This window comes from Hemicordylus capensis, chromosome 2, assembly GCF_027244095.1.
Source record: "Hemicordylus capensis ecotype Gifberg chromosome 2, rHemCap1.1.pri, whole genome shotgun sequence".
Taxonomy (NCBI): Eukaryota; Metazoa; Chordata; class Lepidosauria; order Squamata; family Cordylidae; genus Hemicordylus; species Hemicordylus capensis.
The window spans coordinates 181,931,503-181,957,364 of NC_069658.1; the positions used below are offsets into that span (position 1 = coordinate 181,931,503).

A 25,862-nucleotide genomic window follows, 5' to 3' on the forward strand; every position below is an offset into this window, starting at 1 on the left:
TCCCACCCTCTCCATTCTAATGCTCATACATTTACCAAACTCCTCCTCCTCCTCATTGAACTTCACCAGGACAAGATTGTCTGAAGGGAAGAGAAGAGAAAAGATTGGATTTTCTTATTTTAATTGACTAAGAGAATAGCTAAGGAGGGACTTGTCCATGTTAAATAAATGAGGAGGTTCTAATGGGTCACTTTTTACACTGGGCTTGCCAAAGCGGAAGACAAGCATGGCTCCAGACCTCGCAGTTTAGCTGCAATAACTTCCCCAAGAAGAACCATGTTTGCCTGTGTGAGAGGGGTTGGGAGTTTGAGACATGCCCACTCGGGAGGCCTGCCACGGAGAGGTCATAGCAAAACTGGTGCTCCTTAGATGAATGATGGCCTTTGTCACCCAGGCCCATTCTGGGATTCCAAGGAGACAGTTCTGCCCTCTCCACTCCCCTGGAAATTGGCATTACCTTTGATGGTGCTTTTGATCAAATGATGAGTCAACACATCTTCAGTGTTAGAAAGATCCTTCTATGTGGCCAGCTGCAGAAATAGAAATGGACATGTTTCTTTCATGTCCATCTGACACCATATCCAAAGCAGTTAGGAATTTAAGATGATCCAGTTGGGAACAAAGTTGAGGATTCCCAAAGATGGAGTGTGGCTCTTCTGGGTACTGGGCAGCCAGAAGAGACATGGGGTGGGGGGTGGGGGCAGGTGACAGCTCTATCCTGTTCCTCGGTGAGCCCCAGTGGAAGCAGCCCCTCTCCAGCAAGTGTGCTGCCAGGCAGCCCCCGTGTGAAAAGAGACCAATGGGAGGTCTTCTTCTAAACCTGGAACCTGACAAGGGGTCCCAGAGGATGCTGAAGCAGAGAAAAGCCATGTCCACAGCACGGTACTTACTTCCAAACCGGGAAGTCTGACCACATGCTCCAGAGCGTATCTGTAGGCTTCTCGGCCCATTGCCTGCAGCCGGGGCTCCTCCGACTCAATGTACCTGTGGAGCTCCTGTGGGTTGAAACAGCAGCTCAGAGTCATTGCACTGGCCTAAATCATCCCTAGCCATGCTACTGAGCGCTAAGTCCAGAAGGAATTTGCCCCACTACAGGAAGATCCCTTGGCTGCCATCCCAAAGGAGTCTAAGGATGATCTAATTCCATATAAACATCCCCCCAAATTAATTTGAAAAGCTCTTCAATCTTTCTGAAGGTTGCTTATGGGAGTGATGGTTTTGTCTTCTGTCTTCTCAGCCAGTTTGCTTCTAATAGGGAAGTGACTTAGACATATCTTCAAGAAACAAAGAGGATGGGGTCTGCTGCCTCTTTCTGTCAGGCCAAGTTCAAATGTCAGAGCGGATGAAGACGGAAGTCCCATTGACACCTTATGTTCCACACTCGGACCACGAGTGGACAATGCACAGGTGCAGATCTGGACATAGGAACAGAAGGTCATACATGATGTTGAATATAGGCACTGCTTGACACTTCCTATCTGTACCAGGCCTCTGAGGGGTCCATGCCCAGGTTCACTTTGAAAAGGAATGCAACTACAGTCATGCACACAAAATCATGTACCAGTGTTCAGACACCTGCACACATGTACTACCTAATGTCCCAATAGGGCTTTCACTTACCTTCAGGATGCTGTTTGTGTTGTAGACAGCGGGGGCCTCCTCCAGCAGCCCCCTGAGCATATTCTTGAAGGAGGCCATGTTCTCCTTCGAGGGGGGAAAGAGAAGATCAGTCATGAGTAGGAGACACAACCGGTCTTGAGAATACGACACTGAAAAATCACTCGTACTGACAGTGGTATCACATTTTCTTCGCAAGAGAAAAAAGCACAAGAAGAATTCACCGGGGTCCCTGGGTCCAGTTGGTTCACGCCAGACACCGCCATGTGCAGGACTGCTGCCTTTAGATGGGATGAAATAGCCGGCTTCATTTTGCTGAAGGGAGAAAGATTTGATTTCATAGTGTGAGGAGGGCTGGTGATCCAGCCAATGGAAGCTCGTCTAGAGAAGAGGAACATGGCAACCCAGCAAGCGTAAAAAACGATGACAAGTCTGGGATGGTTTCGCTTCTTTTTTCCAAAAATGACCAATCCCGGTCTGCGGAGGCCCTGATTCACAAAAGCCATAGTACTTAACAAGATTTTTTAAATAAAAGCTCTGGGCTCCTTGAAGGTAGAGCGGGATATAAATGTTGTTGTTGTTGTTATTAATAGAAGAAAAAGAAATAGAAAAAATCACCAAATACAAAGATCTACAAATTGAAATTGAAAGGCTGTGGCAGAAAAAGACCAAAATAATCCCAGTGGTAATTGGCGCCCTGGGTGCAGTCCCAAAAGACCTTGAAGAGCACCTCAGCACCATAGGGGTCACAGAAATCACCATCAGCCAATTACAAAAAGCAGCTTTACTGGGGACAGCCTATATTCTGCGACGATATCTATAACAATTGACAATAAAATTCAGCCATCCCAGGTCCTTGGGAAGGACTCGATGTCTGGATAAAACAAACCAGTCAATAACACCTGGCTGACTGTGTAAACAAGAAATAATAACAATAATAATAATAAACCTTCACATTAATGGCCATCTTTTGGGAAAAAGGAGATCCAGTTACAGATCTTGCCTGGTTTGCCATGGCCCTTCCCTGACACGCCCCCCCCCATTTGATCCCGGTGGGCTATAAACATATGTGAGTTCCATGACGGTGTCCAGGCTGAACCTCAGCAGGAACCCAGGGTCTGGATGTTCCCTTATGTCCTTCATGATTTCCTGGCAGAGATCAAAGAGCAGAAGAGAGTTGGTCAGTACCCATGGACTTCCTTAGGATAGCTCCATCCCCAAACACTCACTTTTGACTGAGCCTGCGCTTGGGCATTCTCTTCCATTCTCTGCAGCATCTCACTCACCAATATGGCTTCCACCTCCTCGTCCTTATGGGACAGTATGTCAAGGCCCAACCACCTCTGTCCCTAACATTCTATATAACAGCGGACAGGAACTGGGTCCAGATGAGGATGACCTGAAAATTAGAAGCACTGAATTGTTAGTGGTGGAAGGACTCTCCGTGCCTTCCTGGAAATGGAACGGGCACCCTTACTTGGTGGGCTGCTCTCAAGTCCTTTCTGGGGACGCCACCCCCTCCATGGAATATTCTGCAGCTGCTGCTTCTCAGGGAGACTGCAGAACTAGGAAAAGGATCAGAGCAGAGAGTGGGTGCTCCCAGATCCTGGATGGGGCAAATGCCTCTCACAGAAATGTCCCGGGCTCTGTGGAGAAAGACCCTCTATTCAATGGTTCCCTACCGCAGCTCTGTCAACGTCCTCCATGACAGTTGTCAGGCCTGGAAGGGAAGAAGAATGGGAAGGGAGGGGGAATTCAGGACTTGAATTCCCATGAGGAATTAACCAATGGGAATTCCCTTTGTTGGAATTCAGGCTGGCTCCTGGGCTCCCAAGCACCAGGTGTCCCACCCTCCCCAAAGAGTCAGCCCCAATCCCAACCATTCCCCAGGAGCCTGGGACACCTCCTCACCGATGGTGACTCCAGAGACTGCCGGGGAGCCCCCTGCAGGAGTTGGAGGTGGCACTGGAGTTGGCTCGATTCTGTTCTTTCGTCGCCAGAACCTCCCTCGGGGGGGGGGGCTTGTCCTTTGCGGAGTCACTCTTGGGGGAGGTCTTCAAGAGCTTTCTGCAACAATTGCAGACCCTTCGCAGCCTAGAAGAGAACAGGGAGAAGGTGAGAAAGCGACCCTTAAGCAGACATTGGCAGGAGAGGGGGCCAATGGGGCAGGGAAGGAGTGCAGAACAGAAGGAGGGGCAGCAATACAGGTAGCCCAATAGGCTTCGAGATGGTGTACCATTCTCCTGGCTGAGGGATTGGGTAGAGACAGCTGCCCCAACACTTTGGGGCAGAGACCTAGGACATATGGGGTGCAGTTCTGATCAGCCCAGCTCAGCCAGATTATGTTAGAGCTGGGAAAGGTGCAGAAAAGAGCCATGAAAGAGCTGAGAGGTGGAACACGGAGGCAGAATTACAGGCTCCGAAGGCACTGTCAGGGACACCAGGCAGCTGGATTTAGAAGTGGTGCTGCTTGTACCGGACTGCGTACTCCTGGGCGCTCCAGCCCCCTCCTCCTGGTTGCCACCCAGCCTCTAGGTGCTCCAGCCCCCTCCTCCTGGTGGCCACCCAGCCCCCTCCTCCTGGTGGCCACCCAGCCTCCTCCTCTAGGCGCTCCTGGCCCCTCCTCCTGGTGGCCACCCAGCCTCTTCCCCTTGGCTCGCCTAATACATTCCACCCAGTGGTGTCTCCACCTGGACAGCTGGTGAAAGGTGACAGTTTTGCCCTTCACATAGACAGAATGGGACATGCCATGCCAATACAACCAAGAGGTTTGCCATGCCGATGCACCCAAGAGGTGGCTGAGCCCATCCACCACTGCAGTCCCCTATTGTACCTGGCCTTTCCATCCTGGAGGCCCAGTGCATCCTGCACGGCCCGGTGGAAGTGTGCACAGCACAACAGATGTGCACCAGTTGACCCTGCTTAGCAGCCCTGGCTGTGTTGGCTGCATTGCCAGTGACCAGGAAGCCTTGCTGGAGGGCTGGCGCCCCAGGAACCCAAGCATCCGCCTACCGGGCCATGGCTGCTGGCAGCTCATCTGACGTGTGGTCTGCGTCCATAGCCTCCTCATGCAGCACAGCCCCCCAGGGCCTTGCTGCATGGGAAGAGCTGTCCACGCCACCAGTGCCAGGTCTCCCCTCTCTCTCCTGCCCCCACCAGTGCACACGGAGGGGCTGGAAGGCAGTGTGCAGGAGGGAGGGGGCTGCCCAAGCCAGCAGGCTCTTGCTAAGGGGCAAGGAGCAACTTAGGCAGCTCCTGCCCATCTATTCTCTGGTTTCTTACTCCCATTCCTCTCCTCTCCAGTGTCCAGCAGCAGCCCTTCTCTTGCTTCCCTGCCTGCTCCCTGCTGCTGCCTAGGGGATCAGAGGGCGGGGCCAGGGAAGGCTAGTGGAGGCCCCACATGGCAGGCCCCCCCCACTCAGAAGAGATGTTCGGAGAGGTTTGCAAGGCCCTATCGTGCATATGGCCGGCAGTGGTCGCGTAGCTGCTGGGAGACATTTGGAGGCCCCCCACTTGCAAAGGACTGGACTTTGGACTCGAGGTCTAGTCCAAAGAACTGTTGGAAGTTAAAGGACTTTGCGCAGTCTCTCGTCTCAGGCAGTGGAGGACAGACTAGTGAGTCAGAGGGCTATAGGGTCAAGACATTGGTCACCCCTTCTCCACTGCTCTGACACTATCCCTTTGAAATGTAGATTGCTACTCTTAGGGATTAACTTCCTTCCTCTCTCACTTCCCTACCTGCCCTTCTACCTTGCAACATGGCAATCTCTTCTCCTTGCACCATGTGTGCAGAGAAGATGCAGAATCCATCTGCATCCAGCTAGATAGATAGATTAGAGATCCTAACTCCTCACTTTCCTATCTAGAATGGAGTTCCTTAATAAATGCCTTATATATTGATTTGAAACTATGAATTGGCTCCAAGTTACTTTACTCTCAGCATACACACATGCCTAAGCAAATTCTGCTCTGTTGTGCCTCTGTGCACTCTGCTATAATGAGAAAGGGATTCTCTCACCACGGAGAATTTCCAACAAGAATGCCTCTGGATACATTAGGAAGAGAGGCAGAGAGTATAGGACTGCCTCCTTTTTCTCTCACTCTATCAATCTCTGCTCTGACTTTCATGTGATGGGCTGATACTCTTGGGGCATTCCCTCCTTTTTTGTCCACTCCTTCCTTCCTTCCTTCCTTCCTCATGAAGGAAGTACAAGTAGCAGGCTTTTTATCTAAATTGGTAACATCTTTAAAACAAACTGTTTTACACCTTAAAAAAACACTTTCTCCAGACTTCTACTCTGAGCTCATCCAACCGGGTTCCTCTGCTAAAGAAGGGGTTGATTCAAGTTCCCCTCTACAATTGGGACCTCCATGAAGCATGTCACAATAGGCCTGTTCACCGCTGGTGCCCTTCCTGATCGGGCAGCTGGGCGGGCAGGGGACTCTAGTTAGACCTGGCCTGGAACAGAGGGAGCAAGGCAAAGCTGTTATGTAATCCTACTAACCCTGAAAAGAAGTCTTTCCTCATCTTCTCCCCCATTCCCCTCCCTGTCTAACTCTTTCTCCCTGACTAACTATTCCTCCTGTTACTAAAAGCTGACTGTCCCTCCCCCCTAGATCCCTCTCAAAACCACCCCAAACAAGCAAACAACAAAATAATAAACACTAGCACTATGTGTAACACTGAATGAATAAATAAATAAATTAAATTAAATTAAATAATTGGATGAATAAATAGATGGATAAATAGATGGATGGATAAATAAATAAATAGGACACAAAGACAGACAAGACAAAGAGACATGGCCAGACAAGACAAGAGACACACAGACAAAGACTCACAAACACACAGAGAGAGACACAAAGACACACACTCTCTCAAAGACAGAGACACAGAAACAGAAACGGACTCTCTAACACTCTCTTTCCTCTCTATCTCTCCAGCTCTTCTCCACCTCGCCTCCTCCCTCCTCGCCTAACTCTCCCACAAAGAGAAGCTGAGCCCGGAGGTGTCATAAAAGAGGATATGTCCTGAGCCTCAGCAATGGCCATTGGTCCTCTTGCCTCTAGTGGTTGCTTCAGGACTTGGAGGCATCCCCTGCCTGTTGGAAGTTAAAGGACTTTGCGCTGTCTCTTTGTCTCAGACAGTGGAGGACAGACTAGTAAGTCAGAGGGCTAGAGAGTCAAGACATTGGTCACCCCTTCTCCACTCTTCTGACACTATCCCTTTGAAATGTAGATTGCTACTCTTAAGGATTCAACTTCCTTCCTCTCTCTCTTCCCTATGAACTATGAACTGGCTCCAAGTTTCTTTTGGCTCTTAGCAGACATTCAGGCCTGGGCAGACTCCTCTGTGTTTTGCCTCCGTGCACTCTGCTGTAATAGAAGGGTATCTCTTACCAGAGAGAATTCCCAACATACAAGACATCCCTGTTGATACTGGGGGCACCTGGAAACCGGTGGGAGTAGCAGCGCCCCGACCGGCATCCCGCGAGGCAACTGCCCCATCTACTTTACTCATCTGGCCTCTCTGCTGTGTGGCAGCCATCTGCATAGTCAGCAACACTATGCTGACTGCACAAATGGCTGTCATGCATGCACAGAGACCCGATGAGTGGAGTAGGCAAGGCAGCCACCATGCAGGATGTCACCTGGGGTACTTTTAAAGGTACCTTGTGCTACTGCTGCCGCCCCCACCCCCCACCAGCGCTGCCCTCACTAGCTGCCTCTGCCACAGGCTCAGTTGAGAGGAGAGCTGGTCTTGTGGTAGCAAGCATGACTTGTCCCCGTAGCTAAGCAGGGTCCACCCTGGTTGCATATGAGTGGGAGACTAGAAGTGTGAGCACTGCAAGATATTCCCCTCAGGGGATGGAGCTGCTCTGGGAAGAGCAGAAGGTTCCAAGTTCCCTCCCTGGCTTCTCCAAGATAGGGCTGAGAGAGATTCCTGTCTGCAACCTTGGAGAAGCCGCTGCCAATCTGTGAAGACAGTACTGAGCTAGATAGACCAATGGTCTGACTCAGTATATGGCAGCTTCCTATGTTCCTATGACCATAGTGACAAAACAAAAGTTAGCAAAAAAAAAAAAGACAGGAGTCTAACTTGGTCTTACTTCATTAACACACACACCCCACACCCCCAATTTTCTGGTGTTTTTTTTGTGTGTGAGGGTGCTCAGTACCATATCCTTTTCAATCAGGCTTCAAGAGTTAATGTGAAGAAGCAGGAGTATCCAGTCGTGTGTAAAATGCTACAGAGTGGGCTAAGGCACATTTCTGCTGTTAAGTCTTGTTGTGGCGACCTGAACCTCCCGAGCTCATTCTCATTATCGTGTCCTGCAGAGCAGTGCTGGTCTCTCAGCAAGGACTCACCAAGAGAGTGAGGCATAAATCAAGGTCACCAAGCCAAGGTCAGAAAGGCAAGAGGTCAGGTCTCTGCAGCAGTAACACGGAACAAGTGCAGTAACAAGCCCAGGCCAAAAAGCCAATCGGTCCGGTCTACATGGGAGTAAGATAATGCAGGTCCAATAACAAGCCAGGGTCAGAAGCCAGGAGATCAGGTCTATGGGGGAGCAAGGTAAAGCACAAGGAGCAGGCTGAAAGCTTGGCAACAGAGGGGCTCCAGCAAGGTTCTGCTGTAAACTGAGTGTTTGAAGGGGAAGTGTGCAGCCTGGCCACACCCCTCTGTCTGTACTGATGCAGGCTAAAAGTGCCTGTGCCTTATGCTGTAAGCACTGGCTGCGGCGGAGCCAAAGCACTGGTGCTGGGACTGGTCTGGCTTCCACATCCTCAGGCTGAAGAGAGGCAGGGGTGTCGTGGAGGGGGGATACGCAGGAATGGAGAGCTGGTAGTTCTTGGCTTCTCTGGCTGTTGGGGTGGGCATGGCCATGGGGGGGCCGTCGTGGTGGAGAGTGCCTGCACGTCTGAATTTGCAACTACATCACTGGTTATAGGATTCTCCTGGGACCTTGGGTGGGGAGGGGAACCTTGCAGACTGCTTCCTCCTCTGCAGCATCGGACTCTGTCTAAGGGTCTGCGTTGAGTTGGGGGTTGTTAATTTTCACCCCAGTAAGTAAAACAACAGAGCATGAAGGAATGAGCGCACACTCCAATTACAGAGTAGGTAGCAGAGGATGGTTTAGTTGTTGCAGCTCTTTCGAGAAAACGCATGGAGATTCTTGTAGAACTACATACGAAGTATTGACTGGTGAAGTATACTTGGATAGGAAAGCCTAACCCTAATCTAAAGGACGACATAATGAATAGGTAAGGAGGGAGACAGATGTTTCCATCGGTTCTCTAAGGGGAAAGGAAGGATTGAGTCTCATCAGCACAGGAAGTGTGGAAGAGTCAGATCAGGGGTCATAGAGTAGAGGCAGGTAGAAGAGTTGAGGGAGACCCCCACTCATGACCTCTACTCCCAATGCCCCTAGTGGTCATCATTAGGATAGTTGGTGGAAGAGGTCGATGCACTGGAACTCCATCTCCAACAAGATGAACAGGGGTCAGACCCATTTATTTATTGATTTGATTTGATTTCTATACCTTTCTCTACACCTGATTTCTATGACCCATGGAACATGACACTCATAACGCTGGGGCTTGTGAGGGAATTCCCTCAAAACCACCCACTAGCACGTGGGAGGGCAGCATGGGCGTCTGATGGGGGGCTAGAGGGAGCAGTTGCCCTCCCCTGGATTGAGCCAGTACTTCATATTACCAAGAGATTAACTGTGTCAGACTCCTCCTCCTTCAGAAACAGAACGGGGTGAGCTGACTTGTGAGGAGGCTGCAGAGTTTCAGTATTTTCTCCTGTGGAGACTATTAGACAACTTTCCCCTCCAGAAGTAACCTTTAGAAGAAGAAGGGGTGACTGTCTTGAGAGAATATTCCTCAAGCTGAAAATGTTCCCGCACTTTTTGCTGGAGCACCCCTCCTGCCCACCTAGCCACTGAGTTCCATTTGCTCTGCCCACCTGGGCACTTTCCAGCTTAGCTGCCTAACAGCAGGAAAATCCTCTCGTTCAGGCAACTCGCATTCGAAACGTAAAGAGCAGGGGAGCAGTCTCGCGGAAACTAACAACCCGAAAAAACAGCAGCTTTCTTATGCTGGATATACGACGTCATAGCACTATATTGCAGTGATTAAATTTGAAACAAGGCACTGGAAATCTGGACGGCACCCTGCTGTCAGCATAGGGACTGCGGAATCACAACACAGGAAGTGTGGAAGTACACTTCAGAGATACGACGTGACCCCGTTGAAGGGTCTAATCTGGAAAGCTCCCTGCTTAACTATCTGAGCTCATGGACATTCTGTTCCATTGACTAACATAACGGCAGTTTGGCCCTCAAGGGTTGGCCCTCTTAAGTTTGTTTCCTTCAGATTTTTGTGAAACCACCATATCTGTGGGTTACACCCAGTCTGTTGGTACCCCCCACTTGCCCACAGATGCTCTGGTTCTCTGTCCCTAAGAATCACACAACATTTCCAGCTCTTTCAGAAATAAATATAGGGTTGTAGGTTGGGCTTGTCTGGAGCTTCCCATGTCCCTCTCATTGTCACCCTTCATTCCCAATACATATTATGGGCAGGTGCTGAAAGGAATCTTCTCTAATTCCTGTGGAACTTGGGATAGAAGGTACAAACAGAAGAAACTGTGATACGCTTTTAAGTGTCTCCTGCTTTCTGGACACTGTTGTTGATCGTTCATTTATCACTTCCTAAAAACCAGCCTGCTAATTCATATTTCCTCTCACCCCATTGTTTGCCTTTGAAGATTTGGCTGCAATCTCATTCACATTTTCCTGGAAGTAAGCCCCATTAAACAAAGTGGCTGAGATTCAGAGCAAGGGAGTGCGAGTGCAGCAAGAGAACTGCCTCATAGAACTTCCCAACTAACTGCATTGGCGCAGCTGGGAAGTGGTCGTCTTTGATGCCCTCCCTTTCTCCAGGAAGCCTTCAGAGACCTGTTGCGCAGCCTTCAGTGACATATTTTCAGGGGGCACAGAGGGCTTTCTGGTGAAGGGGAGAGATTTTAAAAATGGCCATTTCCACCCTGCAGTTAACTGGGAAATTCTGTTAGACTGATCTCTCGCTGCACTGGCATTGCCTTGCTCTGAATGTCAGTCAGTGGAATTTGCTTCTGAGTGAACAATCATACAGTGTGCTGAGATTAACATCTCCTTGAATGTTTCATTCGGGGGCATAGCTAGGGGAAAGAGGGCCTGTGTTCGCCCCTCTCTCTTGCAGCCCCTGGGAGTGAGGGAGATAATGAAGCAAATAGGGAGGTGCGGATCTGGGGGGCCCTCAGGAGCTGGGGGGTCGGGTTCTTTGAACGCTTTCACTGAGTTATAGCTACCCCCCTGCTTTCATTGCATTTACATCCTTAAATGTTACATTGCAGCTTTTGATCACTTCCAATTACTGGAAGTAAGGAAGAATGAGTGTTAAAGCACACATTGTAATCGTGCTAAATTGATTCTCTGATCTATCATTAAAATGACTCTTTAGTGAGAAATCACTAAATGCTTTTAACTTTTTTATTTCTTGGCAGAATGAGATGAACATTGTAGGCACATTAGTTCCATGGCAGGACATGATGCCACCCACCTTTCAGGCAGATTGGTGTGGGTAACCCTGTAAAAGAAAACCTTAAATTTGGGAGCCAGCCCATGGGCAGGTTCATACATATGGTGGCACCTAAGGCTGGAGCGAGCAGCCAGTTGCTCCCCCACCAACCACACGCTCTTTGTGTGAGCCTCTGCTTCCATTTCTAGCTGCCGATATGCTGAGATTGGTTGATTTGTGAAACCCACCAATTTTGGCATATCCTGCTCCACTTCTTTCAGGGAATCCAATATCTGTAAATTAGTAAGTGACAGATATGGGATTCCTTGAGGGAAGTAGGGCAGAATATGCCAAGACTGGTGGGTTCCCGTGACACGACCAACCTCAGCATATTGCAAGCTGGAGTGGAAGTTGAGGCTTGAGTGGGGAGCGAGTGCTTCTGAGGAATCAACTGCTTGCCCCATACTCCAATGCTGCTGCAGGTGTGAACTTGTCCGATAACTTTTTCATTTCTTGGCAGAATGTGATGAAACATCCGTGTAGGATAGAGAGCCTTCTGAGAGCATGATGCCCGCTGCCCATAGCGTCAGTGGTTTCTGTGCAGGCACACTTTAAAGTTCTGAGGCGTGACGTTTTGCCATTTAAATTGCCATGATCAAAGCAGTCAAGATGAGAACAAAGTTTATCTTAAATAAATAAATAAATCCAAATTGATGCACAGCCTTCCTTCTTTCTCCAGCCCTCATCGTTCTCCTTTTCACGCTCCTTCTTGAGATACAATCCATTACCATCTTCTGAGTAGGCTTTCATACTTTTATTATTATCAAAATAAAAGGAGGGGGGGATCATAATATTGATCAAACTGGCCTCAGTTGTTTTTAAAGCAAAACTGGAAAGGGCAAATACCAAAAGTGAAGTTACAAAGTGGAAACGTGCACTCAAATGCAGAAGGGAGAACAAGGCTTTGGAAGCCAACTCTCCCATATGTCACAGAAAACCATTCCTCCACAAGTTGCATGATGGTCCATTTACACCTCTCTGCACTGCACAATTACAACACACACACACACACCACCCAGTGCTTTCAAGTTAGAAAAATATATGGTCTGAAAAGACATGAGGAACATATCTTTGTTCTGCCTTCTACCAAGTTAGTCCATTGGTCCATCTAACTCAGTACTGTCTACACAGACTGGCAGCAGCTATTCCAGGGTTGCAGGCAGGAGTCTCTCTCAGACCTATCCAGAGAGGGAACTTGGAACCCCTTGCATGCAAGCATGCAGGTGCTCTTCCCAGAGCGGCTCCATCCCCTAAGGGGAATATCTTACAGTGCTCACATATGTTGTCTTCTCTCTCTCTCTCTCTCTCTCTCTCTCTCCATATATATATGTATATTTGTATACCACCCAAAATGCAAGTCTCTGGGCAGTTTACAACAAAACAATAAAATCAAGTAAAAAGGTTAACACATTACAACCATTTAAAATTTAAAACAGCAATAAAACTATTAAAAACCATCAAACTATTAAAACAATATCTAATTAAAAGGCCACCAGAGTGGACCCTGCATAGCAAAGGGGACAATTCATGCTGTCATTGGAACACTGCGCAAAATCATTTCTAAAAATCCGCTTTCGTGGTGGAATAAACCTCCTTGTGGAAGGGCCCTTGGTTAACAAGTTGCTCTGAGATGAAATACTAAGGGGAAAACATTCAGTGGCTGGCATCCAGACTAATTTACTCCTGAGTAGTCCTACTCAGAGGTGTATCTAGGGAAAATCGCACCTAGGGCAAACACTGAAATTGCACACACACCCCGCCCCCAGCAAGAATAGCTTTTGGTTGGGATCCACCCTGAACTCTCTAGGGAATTCTGTTGTGAAGTCTGTAATTCTCTTTTGAGATACTAACTATGAAGACAGTGTGCAGTGTGGAACTGCATAATTGCACTACACTGAAAAGTAAATACAAATGAAAACATCTTCCCGTTCGAGAAATGACTGTCATTAAAAAGAATGTTAGCCCTGAGAGCTTAGGGATGGGGGGCATACTTTGTACTGTTAAAATTTTAGCTTTGGCATAGATTTTATTTATTTATTTATTTACAGATTAGGGAGACATAATTTTACAGATTATTATTTCTTGTTTACACAGTCAGACAGGTGTTATTGACTGGTTTGTTTTATCCAGACATCGAGTCCTTCCCAAGGACCTATGGTCAACTGAGCCACAGGCTCAGATAACACATGCACAGCAGGAATATAGTGCAACATTTCATTGTGGCTCCACCCTGGTGTAGACAGATAATAGTTGGATGAGCTGGGTAACTGAGAAGGAAAATATACTGCATGACCCTCGACTTCAGATCCAGTGGGCTTAAGCATTCTTAACTTGGCAGAGGATTCCAGCTTCAAATAATAATTTATTACATCTGCATACATTTTCAACTGAATAAAAAATCATTCTGAAGAAAAAGCAACTTTTGTTTTTAGGTGATGCATCCATATGTCACAGCAGGCACTGACTTAAAAAAACCAAAAAAAACCACCCTCCTGTATAGTTTTTTGTAAGCATTCCTTTTAGAAATAATTAACTTTTAAAAAAATCTGTTGCCTGATTAATTGGTGTGGCGGCGTTGGTGTTTCAGTTATTAAAAATCACAGCTCAAAGCACAAATGACCAGGCTCAAACTATCATACTTTGGACACATTATGTGAAGACCCAGCCCCCTTGAGGAGTCCGTAATGCTGGGAAAAGTTGAAGTCAAGAGAAGAAGAGGACGACCAGCCGCAAGGTGGATGGACTCGATCACGATAGCAATGAAGGCACCACTGAGAAACCTTAAAGTTCAAGTTAAAGACAGATCATCCTGGAAAGACTCTATCTATGTGGTCGCTAGGAGTCAACACCGACTTGACAGCATTTAATCAATCAATCAATCAATCAGTGTATAGACACAAAAAGTGGCCAGTGTGGCTCTTGCTGAAGATGGATGCCTGAACACCCCTAGCACAGTACCTCCAGTGACTGTTGCTGATGTCTATCTAATGTTTCTTTTTAGATTGTGAGCCCTTTGGGGACAGGGATCCATCTTATTTATTTATTATTTCTCTGTGTAAAACACCCTGAGCCATTTTTGGAAGGGCGGTATAGAAATTGAATTATTATTATTATTATTATTATTATTATTATTATTATTAATAATAATAACAACTAGCCGACCCCGCACAGAGCATCTGTACGCTCTTTGGGGCCGGCGGTTACCTCTCCCCCCACTTCTGCCCCAGTCTCTGCTTCTGAGCCCAGCCACCTCTCCTCCCCACTGCCACTTCTGCCCCCCCTTCCTTTCCCCCCTCCTGGACCTGGCCTCTGCGGCCAGGCCCGCCACGTTTGGCCTCCACGGCAACCAATCATCCTGGGTGCACCTCAGCCAATCAGGCACGTCCACCACCCAGCCAATCAGCTGGGCTCTGGGACGCACATTCCAAGGCACACCCAGAAGAATTAATATAATAGATAATAATAACAACACGTTTTTGCACCTTTCTAATATAAATGTGTCTCAGTCTGAAGTGAGCAAGGAGTATATGTGGCAGGGGCGGGGAGAAGAAGGGAGAGAGGGAGAAGCTCAGTGTCTTGTGACAAGAGAATCACCTCTCACTCACAATATATTGTGAAACCACTTCTGTAGATACACGAATAAGAATTCCAGCTCTTGTGAATCAGTCTAAACTAGGATTGCTGTCTGCTTTTTGTTTCCCTAGTAATTTCCCCTTATCTCAAGAAAATTCATTTCTTCATTATAACAAAATGTCCCTTTGCCGGATGTGTCATGAGAAGGAGATCAAGGGGGTGTGGGCCTGAGTTACCCACTGGTTCAACATAACTAGCAGCCACATATACACATGGATACATATGGATTCATGCTGATTTTCCTGTAGCACTACAACCCCATCATGTGGTGAGAGAAATCCATGCATGCTAACTGATATGAAATATCACATCAGTATTGCCACGGGGAGTTTTCTCCCAAGGCAAACAACAGCTGCTGAGAGAGAGGAGCAATCTCGGAATTGGGATTGTGATGGAGGCAAAGTGTTAAAGCCCACCTGTGGTCATGGAGAAAATATTTCGGTGTCAGCATACTGATAACACCCTGCACCAAATCTCCTGATGATCTCTCCCAGCGGTATCAAGTTATTGATACCTCGCATGAGCCCTTGGAAGAAAGCAGGTTAGAATAAAAATAAATAAGTGATCTCTCTAAGCTGTATCTGTACAGCCTTCTGAAACTATGGGGCAGCCCCATCATACATGCACGTAGGAACCCTTGGCTGACATGATGTGCAGTGTTAGGTCTCTGTGATGCTCTGCCCAACAACACTGTTCAGAAGCACCAGGTGTGTGCAAGCAGCACTACCACAGTTTTCCCTATTCATTACAGTGGGGGAACCGCAGAAGCACTGCTTGCTCAACCACTGCTTCAGAACAGCATGGAAGTCGCTTATGAGACTGCAGCAGCCCTGGGGCAGAGCATCATGGAGACATGATGCTGCACATCATGTTAGCCCTTGTTCCCATATTTCTTCCAAAAACTTCCTCTCCCAATAAACAGTTTGAAAACTCTTTAGAGGGGGAAATCGTGGTAGGAGAGAATTTTCCCACATGGCTTCAAACTGAACTGAATTTTCCCACATGGCCTCCAAGAAGGCCACGCAGAGGCCTTGAATGGGTCTGTATAGACAGTAGTTTATTCCAACTTCAACACAAAGGGATGTCTATATGACATTTAAACACATTGTGTGATTTTTAGTGCCATCTGCTGACAATCCTTGAAAAAGCCATGTCTTTTCCAGATCAGAATAAAGTAAAGCCAATGGCCATTTTCCCGATTGTAGTTTTGAGCATCCACGACTGGGAAATTGTGATTGGTCTCATCAATCATGACCCAAGTATCTGCTGTTCGGTGAGATGGAGGGGGGAGTTTCTTGCAATTGGGGGGGCGGGTTCAGAGGTTTGATCCATTCATTCTTCTTGCTGACCCTTCCAACTCCTTGTGATTTTGAGTGGTTTGGGGGGGTTCAAAAGTGCTGTTGAGTGATTTTTTGGGGTTCAAAATTTTCCAGAGGTTCAATTTGCTCACTCCGCTTGCTTATTCTTGGTGATATTAAGGGATTCTGGGTGACTGGGGGCAAATATTTTGTATTTTTTCTTTGATTTTTCAGTCTTTTTGTGACCACAGTTCCCCTAACCCCCTGATTCCCATTGATTTCAATTGCTCGCCAACTGTGAATTTGCCAATGGTGAGGTTTTGCCAGAACGGGACCCTCCTAGTTGGCGAGGGATGGCTGTAGTAAAAGCAACTGGTCAGCAAATGGCGCTAAGAAATTACACAGTGTGCTTAAACATCATGCAAACACTCTGTAAAACCTCCCATTGGGATTTGTTGATGTTGAAATAAATTACCATTTAGATAGACCCTGTAAGCTTGTAACACTTCAGTTGTTTTCCTTGCATTGCTGGCATTGCTTCTGTGCATTACATTAACAGCAAGTTGTTCTAGTAAGAATTATCTGCCCACCTTCCTTTCATTATAATCTTAATTGATAATTGCCATCCTCACAAGTTAGACTACTTGCACCTCAAACATTCACACGTCCACCATCTTGAATCAAGGTGGATGACATCATTACAAACTACACCATCGTCACTCACTACAACTGTAGCAAATTTGGTTCAGATTGGTTAGACAGTCCATAAGTTAGCCCACTTGCGACTCAAACGTTTACACATCTGTCATCTTGAACCGGAGTGGATGACATCATCACAAACTATGCCATTGAGGTGTCCTGTTGTGTCACTCACTACAACTATACCAAATTTGATTCAGATCCGTTAGATCATTACAAACTACTCCTTTGAGGTGCCCCTATGTGTCCCTGCAGCTGTAGCAAATTTGGTTCAAATTGGTTAGATGGTTCACAAGTTAGCCACTTGTGCTTCAGATGTTTACATGTGTAACATCTTGAAACAGGGTGGATGGCATCACTACAATCTACAACACTGAGACATTCCTATGTGTCCCTACAACTGTACCCAATTTGGTTCATATTGGTCCAGGCATTGGGAAGTTGATAGGGGGATGTATGGACACAGACACAGACAGAGCCCTTTCTCATGATCTGTGAGAAGGGCTTGGCGGCAGGAGGCAGGGAAGGCTTGGGAAACTTGCCTTTCCTGCAGACGATCTCCTAGTCCTTGCTGGGTGGGCGGATCGCCCTACCAGATGATTGCTGGCTGCTCCTGGCAGCACGGAGGTTCGGGGGCTGGGACACATCATCCCAGCCCCTGCAAATCCCACAATGCACCGTGTGAGTACGTGGTGCATTGTGGGGATTCTCCTGGCACCAGCCAGGAGTCCCAAGGACTCTCAGTACTGGCTTAAAGCAGCCAGCGATGACAGATGATTTAAAAAAACAGGCTAAGGGAGCACTAACTCCCTTAACCCCATTTAAGAGGCTGGCCTCTTTGGTGGGTTTGACAACAAAGCACCGCCAGAATTGGGCACATTCCCAGTAGTTCTTACGATGAAACAAAATTGGGCTTGTCTTCCTAACCCAGTTTGGGCTGATCATAAGAACCTTCCTGAATCTGTAAATCAGCCACTTTCTTGCAATCCAGAGCAATGAGAGCTGCTGGTTCTGTCTTGCTTTCAGCCTTACCCTTGCAAAACAGTAAGAGCTGTTCAATGTCAGTGGAGCTCCTTTCTTACCTGTCCCAGCTGGTTACATTTTGAACCCACCTAGGTCCACCCCCACTATCTGCGTAACCCTAGAATCCCAGGGCCAATGCACTGCATCTTGTCATGCATTAGAACGAAATGCCTTCCAGTAACAGATAGTGTTATTTTTCCAAGTTACTGCCCAAACTGTGATGTGAGTGGGGTTGCCAAGTCCCATGGTTAAACCTGATGCTTCAAGGTTTTATCTCTCTTCTCGGGGTCTCCGAGGAAGGGGAAGATATTTTCTGCTTGGCTTGAACACTCTTGCCAGTTAGGGAAAAACATACCATGTCCATCAGCTTCATCCAGACTCTCCTCCTGCCTAGTGCCGTCCTCTGCCCCACACTACCTGTCTTCACCCCACAATCTGCCAGGAGCTACCCCTTAGCTCCAAGAATCTGCCCCTTGCATCTCAATGTCTGGACCTCAGAAGACCTGGATATTACCCAACATTGGGACTATTCTCACGACCAACAAAAATCGGGCTAGCAGAGGATTTCTGTTGGTTGTCAGAACCACCAGGCTCACAGCCAAGCCCGGTGGTTCTGGAGCGGCTAACCCGCTCCTGTAGCCCACCCCTTAGCCCACCCCTTGCAAGTGCTCCGCAAACCCGGGCTATCTGCTCGTGAGTAGCCACGGCGCAGCTCCACGCCGCGGCTACTTGTGAGTAGACCCCCGGCCGGGAGGCTTAAAAGCAGCCTCCCAGCTCGGGGGTCTCCCCAGTATGCCCTGTGGACTCGTGCAGGGCATACTGGGGCTTCCAGGGGCCGCCCGGCCCCCAAGCTCCCCATCCCCTGCCGGCTCTGTCTCAGAGTCGGCCATCGTATGGGTGGCCAATCTGGCCGCCCAGGGCTCCCTTCCCGCTCACTTCCCAAAACCGGGTCTCACGGATCGTGAGACCCGGTCCAATATCAGCCCAATCCGGCCCATGGTATATGCCGACCCTTCCACATTAAGCTATGTCATTGGGGAAGGGGTCATCTAGCAAGTGAGAGCATGGGGCTGGAGCAGAATTCTCTAGGTCGCTCTAGCCCTACATGCAAATATCCCAGTTTTGCATAGAGGCATCTAGTCAGAAAGTATGTGGTGATGCAGGGACAGGGAGCCTAAACCTAAATACAAAGACTGACATGTAGACTAACACTCTGCACATGGAGTGGCTGCACTCCCACTTCTGAAGTGTGTGCACTTGAATGTGGGGATTTGTGATTTTCACTGATCTCCCTTTTCCCTGAAAGTGCTCTATGCAATGCACAAATATGTCCCTGAGGGTCATGCAACCTTTAGGGACATAATTTTGGGTAGCACAGAATGCTTCCAGGAGAAGAGGAGACTGATAAAAATCTCCCCCTCACTTGAGTGCATGCGCTTCAGAAGCCAAAGTACAGACACCACACAAGTGCTTCTTTTGCTTGCGCACATGCAGTGTTACTCGGGACGTCAGCCAAAAAGTCAGCCAAGAAGTATATTAAACACATTTTATAACAGTAACAAGTTCTAGTAAGAACTAATCTGCCTAAAGAGCCAGCGTGGTTTAGTGGTTAGAGTGCTGGACTAGGACCGGGGAGACCTGAGTTCAAATCCACATTCAGCCATGATACTTGCTAGGTGACTCTGGGCCAGTCACTTCTCTCTCAGCCTAATCTACTTCACAGAGTTGTTGTGAGGAGAAACTTAAGTATGTAGTACACCGCTCTGGGCTCCTTGGAGGAAGAGTGGGATATAAAATGTAAAAAATTAAAAATAAATAGATAAATACTTTCCTTTCACTACACCTACAACTAGACTGGTTCACGTTAGCCCAATTGTGCCCCAAATGTTCACCTGACAAGACAAGTCTTTATTTCGATCTATGATAAGCATAACAGCAAAACAGACAAGAAACAATTAATATAATCTCCTTCTACAAGGTAATAGGGGGATCTCTATAAAATTACCTAAAACACCTAAAACGTAATACAGTGAGTAGAATAAGCTAAAAATTAAGACTATGAACAAAAATTATATAAAATAAATCAACACTAGCCAGAGTGATACTGAGTAAAAAGGTAGCAAGATATCAAAATTATTTGCCTGATACAGAACAGTGTATCTCATAACATTTCTCATAACATTTTGTGTTCTATACTATGTATAACAAAATCATATCCAACTAGTGGACACAACATTCATATATACAGATGTTAAAATGTTTGGATCTTATTAAACTCTAAACGAATTTTGCTAGCTATTAGGCAAAACTTGGCCACATTATAGGATCTAATGTCATTCTGATCTGTCAAAAAAAATGTTCACATCCGCCATCTTGAATTGAGGTGGATGGCATCATCACAAACCATGCCGTTGAGGCATCCTTCTATGTCACTCACTACATCTGTACCAAATTTGGTTCAAATCGGTTAGGCAGTCCACAAATTAGCCCTCCTGCACCTCAAACATTTACGTGCCCACCATCTTGGATCGGGCTAGATGACATCATCAAAAACTATGCTTTTGAGGTGTCCCTATGTGTCCCTACAGCTGTACCTGATTTGGTCTGTATTGATCCAGGCACTGAGAAGTTGGTAGGGAGGGACGGACACATGGACACACACACACTATGGGGTGATCTCATAAGCCTATTGGAAAGTAGGCTAAAAATGTAAGTGCCAATTGCTCATCAATTGTTCTTTAGGAATTTAGCATTAGAAATTTCAGGGCCAAAATCCAGCTCCCTGAGTGATAACAATTGGCCTTCAATTGCTAAAAAGAGGCAAGAGCGATATGTGGAAGGAGCAGGGGTGTAGCTATAATTGAGCAAAAGGGTTCAAAGAACACGGGCCCCCAGCTCCTAAGGGCCCTCCACCTCCACCCCTCCCTATTATCTTCATTAACTTCCTCACTCTGGGGGGCCGCCAGAGAGAGGGATGAACACAGTCTCCTTCTTCCCTAGCTACGCCCCTGGGAAGGAGATGGAGTAGTAGCTATAGCTGGCACGCTTTGGTGGGACTGGGTTTGGTAGCCTCCAACCCTGCCTCAAAGAAAAGTGCTGACCAGGGTCCTAGTGCCTCCATTCTCATTGACAAGGACACTGAAGGGCAGGAACAGATCAACTTCCTTCTGAACAAATGGGTAAAATACTGCCTGATCCTTCCCCCTTACAAATAAAGGAACTAGGAACCAACAACTTTTTAAAAAATGAAATTGAAAATTTCAAAGAACAGATCAAGAATATAGCTGCAGTGTCTAGGCCCCAGAAGAGTACCATGGCTACAATCCAGCCGCAGCCACTTCAGACAGATATGCTATACTCAGCTTTCACCTGAAGGGTGGCTGAGTTACACAACCAAACATCCTTCTCTAAATCCCCAACTGGACTCAAGCCTGAACATTCCACCAAGTAAGAAGTCCCATATGGGAAGTCACTTTCCCAATATGTTGGTGGGGAAGGGTGTCACAAGCATGCTCCTGATTGGGCTCAGCACCCCTTTTTACCCATTTTCTTCCTGTGGGTTCTGACAAAATTTTCCTCCTCTGAGATGGTCCTCAGAGATAGCATTAGCTGCTACCAGGCTACTTCACCCCCAAAGTAGGTGTCACCCTGGGGAGATTGCTAAAGATGGAGTGGGTGGGGTACAAGGTATATTACCCCACAGCCACCTAGTTCTCAACACCCACTTATCCTCAGGCTAGTCATGTTACTCAAAGATCCAGACATGTGGAGTTATTCTTGAGCTTGCAAAGTTACACCAGTCTTGAGCATTTAACCAAATTAAAGGATTTTTCATTGGTGGAATGAAAAAGGTCATACAGGCAGGCAATTTAAAAGAAAACCAAAACCAAATATATTAATTCTAACTTCTCTAGTCTGGCTGTAAGATTTAGAAAGTTACTAGACTGAATTCCGCAAGTTATATACATTATGCACATTATGAAAATCTGCATTATGTATCTTATCTTGCATAATTTATTTGACAATTTTTTACTACTTTAATTTATGCTGGCTTTCCTAGTCATGGGAAGGAGCAAGTGGCTGTGCAGGATCTGATTCAGATGCTCCTCTGGTGTCTGGGATTTTAGCAAGTCGTTTGCAAAACTATCTTCACAGTCATAAGGACTAGAAACTGCACCCCCAAGAAAACAGAGGGATTGTATTTATGATCATTAAATTCACATCGTATTAGAACTCAAACAACGATGATGTGGTAGGCATGTTTCTATACAAATGGATTTTTTAAATCTAGTTCTGGCAAAGTAATATGCATTATACATTCTTTTTAATCATATGAAGTGTACCACTTAAATGGGATGAATTGTAACAGGACAAATATTTGTGTTCTTAACTTTTTTGCAAGTTCACAATTTTTATACATTTGAAATTAAAACAAAACCTGAAAGGTTTCTGTGCCTGGTGACACATTCTGTGCTTTGACCCTGCCCCAGGTTCTGCACACCCCCAGCTGCCCCAAAAGGCACACAGGGGGCCTTCAGAAGCATGGCTGTTTGCCTCAGTGTAGCATCAGATGTTGTGGAGATTAGGTGCTGGAGATATCACTCTGTTTCTGCCACCTGCTGCTGCATGGAGGTCTGAAGCACATCAAAGATCTTCCTTTCTTCTGCTGCGACTTGTCAAGAAAGGAATCTGCAGCATTCTCTGCCTCCCACATCTCAGTGGAGTTCCAAACTTGTCCTCTTTCTGATCAGCCATTATCATTTTCGGAATCGATACCAGACAATGGCACCGATACCTACTGCAGCCAGGAGCATTACCACCACAACAGGGGCGACCCAGCTGCGAGACCGATCTGCAAGATAAATGGGCTACATTAGAAGATATTAAGGCCCTCCACAGAAGCAGCAGGGAGAGCTGTGAGGGGCTTTGTGGGGAGAGCAGGCTTGGCCCGCTCCCCCCACACATGAGCAGTCAGCCCGCCCCGGGCAGCTGGATCGGCTGCCCACACGATTACTGGCTCCATCACGGAGCTGGTTGGGGCGGCAGGGATTGGGGGCCTCATGGCTGCCGGAAGTACCAGAATGCCCCGCATGAGTGCACAAGGCATTCTGGGGAGCCCCCCCCCGACACCTGGAGACTTCTTGTAGCCTCCTAGTCGGGGGTCTCATGATCAGTCACCATGGCATGGAGCCACACCACGGCAGTACATGATCCAATGAATGGGGTTAGTGGAGCACTCGCTCTGCTAAACTCTTTTAAGGGGAGGGGCATGTAGGGAGGCTTGCTGCCGGGAGCCACACAGCTCCCGTTGTGGCACACGACCCGGTGAAACCGGGCTAGGCTCCCTTAGCCCGGTTTCGCCTGGTCATGAGAACAGCCTCAGTATTTATTATTTAGCTGGAAAGGCACAAGAAACAATGGCTAGATTCAGACATAATGCAAAACCATGCTTAGTGTCAGCCACAATTAAGAACCCACATCACAGTTTGAGTTTTCAAATGTACAACAGACAAACCATGGTTTAGAGTTGCTTGTCTGCTTTCAGTTTCTATCTGCTTAGTGCTTGGCTGCATAGGTTTATACATTCACTCCCATCTCCATGGTGCAGCAGCCCTTGAAGTGGAGTAAGAGCCCTAAGTGTAGTTTGTCAATGGACTGGGAATTCAGACATAATAGCAAACCACAGTTAGCACAAACTTTGATTTGCAAATCAGCTTCAAACTGTGATTTTGGATCCTGGTTTATCAACCCCAAAGAAACTGTAGTTTCAGGTACAGCTGTAATGCAAACCCGTTTCTTAGCTCTGGGGTGCACAACATGCGTCCCATGGCCCGTGTGCAGCCATAGACACATTTCCTGCAGCTGGTGAACAACCAGTACTGCCATCGCTGGCTTTGCCTGCCACATACTGTGGAGTCAGAATGGCCAGCCTGCTTGAGAGCACTCCACTCCTTTTCTCATGTTACCACTGTGTGTGCAATGCCCCTTCAAGACACATCTGGGCAGGGACAAAAGGCACAGTGCAGAGTCATCAGGCTTGGGGTGGTCAACTTGGGAGCACTCCACTCCTCTTCTTCATGCTGCCACGTGCATGTCATTGACTCAGATACAACAGCAGGGAGGAGAATGGCTGGCCTGAGCACAGAACATCCCAAATACCTTGCATGAGTGTGAGACTTTACAGAGCACTGAGTGACATCATGGAGAATTTAGAGAAAACTGTGCTCAAAGAGGGAAACTTGGAGGCAAATGTAAAGAGGCAATTGTGCAGTAAAATATATATTTCACTTTTTAAAAAACTCTGGAATGGGATATTCTATTTGCTTGAACAGCAACCACCCTGCATACACAAACCAGCAGGGCTGTCCTTAGGGTGGGGCGACTAGGGCAATTGCCCTGAGCCCCGTGCTGGAACAGGCCCCGCTTTTGGCACACTGCAGTGCAGCCTGCCCTCCTCTCTCCCCCAATCCAAGCCACTTATCTTTCCCCACAGCCAATCTTTTGTGACTGTGTACGGCTTGAAAGGCTCCCAGGCAAGCTGCTAGAATTCCCTCTCTCCCTGCCTCTCAGCTGTTTAGTGGGTGGGCGGGGCTTCCAGAGAGGCCTCTATGCAGGCCTCCCTGAAGCCTGAAGCTCAGGAAAGAAGCAAGCAGGTGGGCAGGTAGAGAGTGTGCAGCACCAGAGCCCTCTGCAGACCCTCTGCCCAGCCCAGCCTTAGCAATGGAGGTATGATGTGATTTCCTTTTTGTGGTTATTCCCCACCCCCTTGAATATTTAGGGATTGGCTTGCCATAGGGCTTTGGTATTGAGCAGAGATGTCGGGCAGGGTGGGAGGAATATGTATCTTTAATTTGAAATGGATTGGACAACTTGTTGGTTTTTAATTTTTTTTATTTTTAAAAAAACCCATCAAAAAAGTCCTATAAGTGGCTTGTTTTATGGCAGAAAATTACAAAAATGTCTGGAACTGAAGCCTCCCCCACCCCTAGACTATCATTCTACCCACATATGGAAGAATCTGCCCTTTGTATTGTGTAGTGGTTAGAGTGCTGGACTAGGACCAGAAAGACCTGAGTTCAAATCCCCATTCAGCCATGATACTTGCTGGGTGACTCTGGGCCAATCACGTCTCTCTCAGACTAACCTACTTCACAAGGTTGTTGTGAGGAGAAACTTAAGTATGTAATACACTGCTCTGGGCTCCTTGGATGAAGAGCGGGATATAAAATCTTTTTTTAAAAAAAAATTAAGGGTAAAACATCCCACTTTCAGCCCCAGCCTTTAGATCACCTGGAATGACTTGGCATAGGGCTTTGGCATTGAGCAGAGATGTAGGGCAGGGTGGGAGGAATATTTATATTTAAATTGAAGAGGACTGGACAAATTGTTGGGTTGTTGTTGTTTTTTTAAAACCAATCCAAAATGTCCTATAAGTGATTTGTTTCATGGCAGAAATTACAAAAACTTCTGGAACAATATATCATATTTACTTATTTATTTATTTATGAATGTATTATGCTCAAGTTGATTTACAACACAGAAGGTCTGAGAACTGTGAAGCATGTGTTGTGCTTTTTATTTTTATTTCTTTAGAAATGCATTCTGTGTCCAAGCTGGTTGGACATGTCCAAAGACCTCACTCACACTATTTACATTGTATGTCCTCAATCAGTATGATTCTGTAATGATATGAAATGCTAAGGAGGCCCCGCACATGCTGATTCGCCCCCAGCCCCACACCCCACTAGGGACAGCCCTGCAAAGCAGCTACTGTCTGTATCCAGGGTGATTGTTGTCTACACACCCCTTTCTTCAAGCAAGCAATTTCCCAACAATATAAAATTTGTCTATTATTTGATCAAGAGATGAGCTATGCTATTCATCAAGTATCCTCAAACTATAATCTATAAAGGGATGATGTACCGATTCCTTAAGGTGGATACGAAAAATTCAATCCTTTGTGTA

At 47.1% G+C, this 25,862-nt stretch overlaps 1 protein-coding gene across 2 annotated transcripts in view; it reads right to left on the reverse strand.

Annotated features, from left to right (window-relative positions):
- Positions 1–19,784: 19,784 nt before the first annotated feature.
- The window catches only part of LOC128342182 (intercellular adhesion molecule 1-like), a 34,232-nt gene continuing 28,154 nt past the window's right edge, over positions 19,785–25,862 (reverse strand). For both annotated transcript variants that reach the window (XM_053289197.1, XM_053289196.1), the window contains exon 5: positions 19,785–22,749. In XM_053289197.1, the coding sequence (XP_053145172.1) occupies positions 22,655–22,749 (95 nt within the window). In that variant the 3' untranslated portion in view covers positions 19,785–22,654. The remainder of the gene's footprint in view (positions 22,750–25,862) is intronic.